This window comes from Cannabis sativa, chromosome 1 (assembly GCF_029168945.1).
Source record: "Cannabis sativa cultivar Pink pepper isolate KNU-18-1 chromosome 1, ASM2916894v1, whole genome shotgun sequence".
Classification (NCBI taxonomy): domain Eukaryota; kingdom Viridiplantae; phylum Streptophyta; class Magnoliopsida; order Rosales; family Cannabaceae; genus Cannabis; species Cannabis sativa.
Genome location: NC_083601.1, coordinates 56,507,070 through 56,510,328, shown reverse-complemented (window position 1 = coordinate 56,510,328; position 3,259 = coordinate 56,507,070). Strand labels below are relative to the sequence as shown.

Here is a 3,259-nt window from a genome sequence, read left to right as displayed (position 1 = left end):
TCTGATTATATTGAAATGAGTTTTATTTAGGGCATAAAAACCAACACTTTTTTGGACCAAACTTTTTCCCCTGAGGAAGTTTAGAGAGCTTTCTTTCAGCTCCCCCTAGATAAAGCCCCCGGTCTCGATGGTTTCAACTCTCATTTTTACAAAGCAAACTGGTCTCTCCTAAAGAATGATGTTCTCATTGCTGCTCTTAGCTTTCTCAACGGGGATGGGAATATTTCCCCTCTTAACACCACTCTTATCACTCTCATTCCCAAAGTTAAAAACCCCACCTCAATCTCGGAGTTCAGACCTATTAGCCTTTGCAATATCATTTATAAAATTATCTCGAAAACCATAGCTAATAGGCTTTAGCTTGTTCTCAACAATCTGATCTCTCCTAACCAAAGTGCTTTCCTTCCGGGTCGTCTTATCTTGGACAATATCATTATAGCTCAGGAAGTTGCACACTCCATAAAGCTTAAATCTCGCAGGAGGAGAGGTTGGATGGCGGTTAAGCTTGACATGGCCAAAGCCTTTGCTAGAGTGAAGTGGTCTTTCATTGTTGCCATCCTTTGTAAATTTGAATTCCCTTCTCGGTTCACCCAATTGGTCTCTACTTGTATCTCCACTGCCACCTTTCAATTTAATGTTAATGAAAAGGTGGCTGGATATGCCAATTCAATCAGAGGTATTCGGCAAGGAGATCTGCTCTCCCCCTATCTCTTCCTGCTTTGTGCCGAGGGCTTCTCTTCTCTTCTTCAATAGCAAGAGAGAAGTCATTCTCTTATTGGCTTCAAAGTTCCCAGGCGTGCTCCTGCTATTTCCCATCTTCTGTTTGCGGATGATAGCTTCCTTTTCTGTAAGGCCTCTATTCAGTCTTATAATATCATTAAAGAGGTCCTTGCGGTGTATGAAAGGGCTACGGGGCAAAAAGTGAACTTCCAAAAATCCTCTCTATACTTCTCTCCAAATGTTGGTCTTAGGGATCAAACTTTAATTTCAGATTTTCTGCAAATCCCTATTAGATCATCTTTTGAAAAATACTTGGGCCTTCCCCAACACATTGGAAGAACAAAAAAGCAAATTTTCCATTATCTTCATGACAAAGTTTGGGCCCATATGCATAATTAGAAGAATAAAGTTTTCTCTAAAGGGGGGAAGGAAATTCTTCTCAAGTCTGTCATTCAGGTTATCCCCACCTATACCATGGCCTGCTTTCGCATCCCCTCAGCCACTTGCCACTCTCTGGAGTCTATTATGGCTAATTTCTGGTGAGGCTTCAACGACAATAATCGACCCAAGACTCACTGGCAAAGTTGGCAAAAACTCTGTAGGTCTAAAAAAGATGGTGGACTTGGATTTCGTTCCCTAGTTCACTTCAATCAGGCTCTGCTAGCTAAGCAAGCTTGGCGCATCTTGAAACAACCAAACTCAATTGTGTCAAAAATTTTGTTTGCCAGATATTATCCAAATTCATCTTTCCTAAACAGCACGTTAGGTCACTCGCCCTCTTTTGTTTGGCGTAGTATTTGTTGGGGAAAAGAGTTGTTGCACAAAGGACTTATTTCTAAGATTGGTAACGGGCAAAACACCTTCACCACCCGGGATCATTGGATACCGGGCTTCTGTCAGATTACCCCTCTTTCCTCTGTCCCTGATAAGGCTGCCTCTTTTATCACTCCTTCCATGACTTGGGACATATCTTCGTTGAGGAGGTGTTATCCTTCCCATGTTGTTGACATGATACTCTCTATTCCTCTTCCTCTCCGCCCTTCTAGTGACGAGTTGATTTGGGGGCACTCCAACTTAGAAATTTACACGGTCAAAACAGGATACCACCTCAACTATTCTTCATTGACCCCTCCTGATATTCCGACTTCTTCCTCTCCCTCACCTTGGTGGAAAAACTTATGGCACCTAAAAATTCCCCCCAAGGTGAAACACTTTACTTTTCGTGCTACCAATTCCACCCTCCCCACCCTCAAAAACCTAGCCTCTAGGAAAATCATTCAGTCTTCGGTTTGTGATCGGTGTGGAAATCTAGAAGAATCGGTGTCACACGCCTTGTTCTACTGTAAGAGCATTCGAAGAGTCTGGAAAGGTACGCATTTTTCTCCTTATATTTTTTCTTGCTCTACTGAAATTACTTTTCATGATATTGCACATATGGTTTATGTCTCATTATCCAAAGAAGATGTAGAACTCTTTCTTTGTACTGGTTGGCTTATCTGGTTTAACAGGAATAAAGCTCTTAGAGGACAGGCACATGATCAGGCCCATGCCATTTCGAACTTAGCAAGAAGCTTCTTGGATGACTACAACCTTCCAACATCAGCCCACTCTCCTCTTGCCCGTTCAAGCAGGTCCTCAGCTCCTACATCATGGTCTCCTCCTGATCCTAGTCGCCTCAAGCTAAATCTGGATGCAGCAATTCCCAATGACAGATCGAAGGCTGGGTTTGGTGGTATTATCAGAAATAGTGAAGGCCTCGTCGTAGCTGCTCTGACTTGTGTATTGAAGAACATTTCCATGTCCATGAGTTAGAAACAGACTGCAAAGCTATCACAGATGCGGTGAACTTCCCCAAAGACGACATCTCGATTTTTGGCGATCTTATAAGGCAAATCAAGGAAGCTTTGTCTCAACTCCCTGCTGCCCAAATATCTCATGTTAATCGTTCCGCTAATACATTTGCAGACAGGCTGGCTCAATGGGCTTCGGGGTTAGATGAAGCTGCTATTTGGATTGGCGATGACCCTTGCAATCTTAGTGATTTTCTTTTTCTCTAGCGGGCTCCCTTTCCCTCAAAAAAAAGAAAAATAAAAAAAAATTCTTTTACTTCTTTGTTGTTGTAGGTTCTCCATTAATTGAAGAGTTCAAATTCTGCAATAAAGTGAAAATGGAGACTATTTAATTTGAAGAGAGTTCAAATTTATAGTTGGAGGAATTTTAGCTAGTATTTTAAGGAGATCTTGAGTGAAGAATTAAGTGATTTGATTATTTAATTTTAAGAGATGAAACAGATTTTTTTTCGTAGATACTCAAGTATTGGGGTAAATTATAATCTCTATGAATGTAATATGTTGATTTGATTTTAGAATTAAAAAATGTACATAACATTAATTTAATAGTGGAGTTATTTTACTTTGGTTCTTAGGGGACTCAAGGAGTAGTTGATTGGAATATGTTTTCAGTGCAGGTGAATCTTGTAAATTCATGTGTTCATGTTGATTTACATTCTATAATTTTAATTTTAATGATCTTGTAAATC

The 3,259-nt window shown here is 40.4% G+C and overlaps 1 protein-coding gene across 1 annotated transcript; it reads left to right on the top strand.

Annotated features, from left to right (window-relative positions):
• The first annotated feature begins 492 nt into the window (after window positions 1-492).
• LOC115703967 (uncharacterized) lies at window positions 493-2,777 on the top strand. The gene is made up of 5 exons (XM_061111090.1): window positions 493-676; window positions 788-960; window positions 1,120-1,259; window positions 1,323-2,452; window positions 2,533-2,777. The coding sequence occupies exons 1-5, from the start codon at window positions 493-495 to the stop codon at window positions 2,775-2,777; spliced, it is 1,872 nt and encodes a 623-aa protein (XP_060967073.1).
• The last annotated feature ends 482 nt before the right edge of the window (window positions 2,778-3,259 follow it).

Bases quoted from the DNA above. Each gene is read 5' to 3' on its own strand.
- LOC115703967 (XM_061111090.1), top strand. From the start codon at position 493: ATGGCGGTTAAGCTTGACATGGCCAAAGCCTTTGCTAGAGTGAAGTGG. The intron at 1,260-1,322 runs GTGAGGCTTCAA...AAAACTCTGTAG, and splicing joins TCTATTATGGCTAATTTCTG to GTCTAAAAAAGATGGTGGAC. The intron at 2,453-2,532 runs GTATTATCAGAA...TCCATGAGTTAG, and splicing joins ATCGAAGGCTGGGTTTGGTG to AAACAGACTGCAAAGCTATC.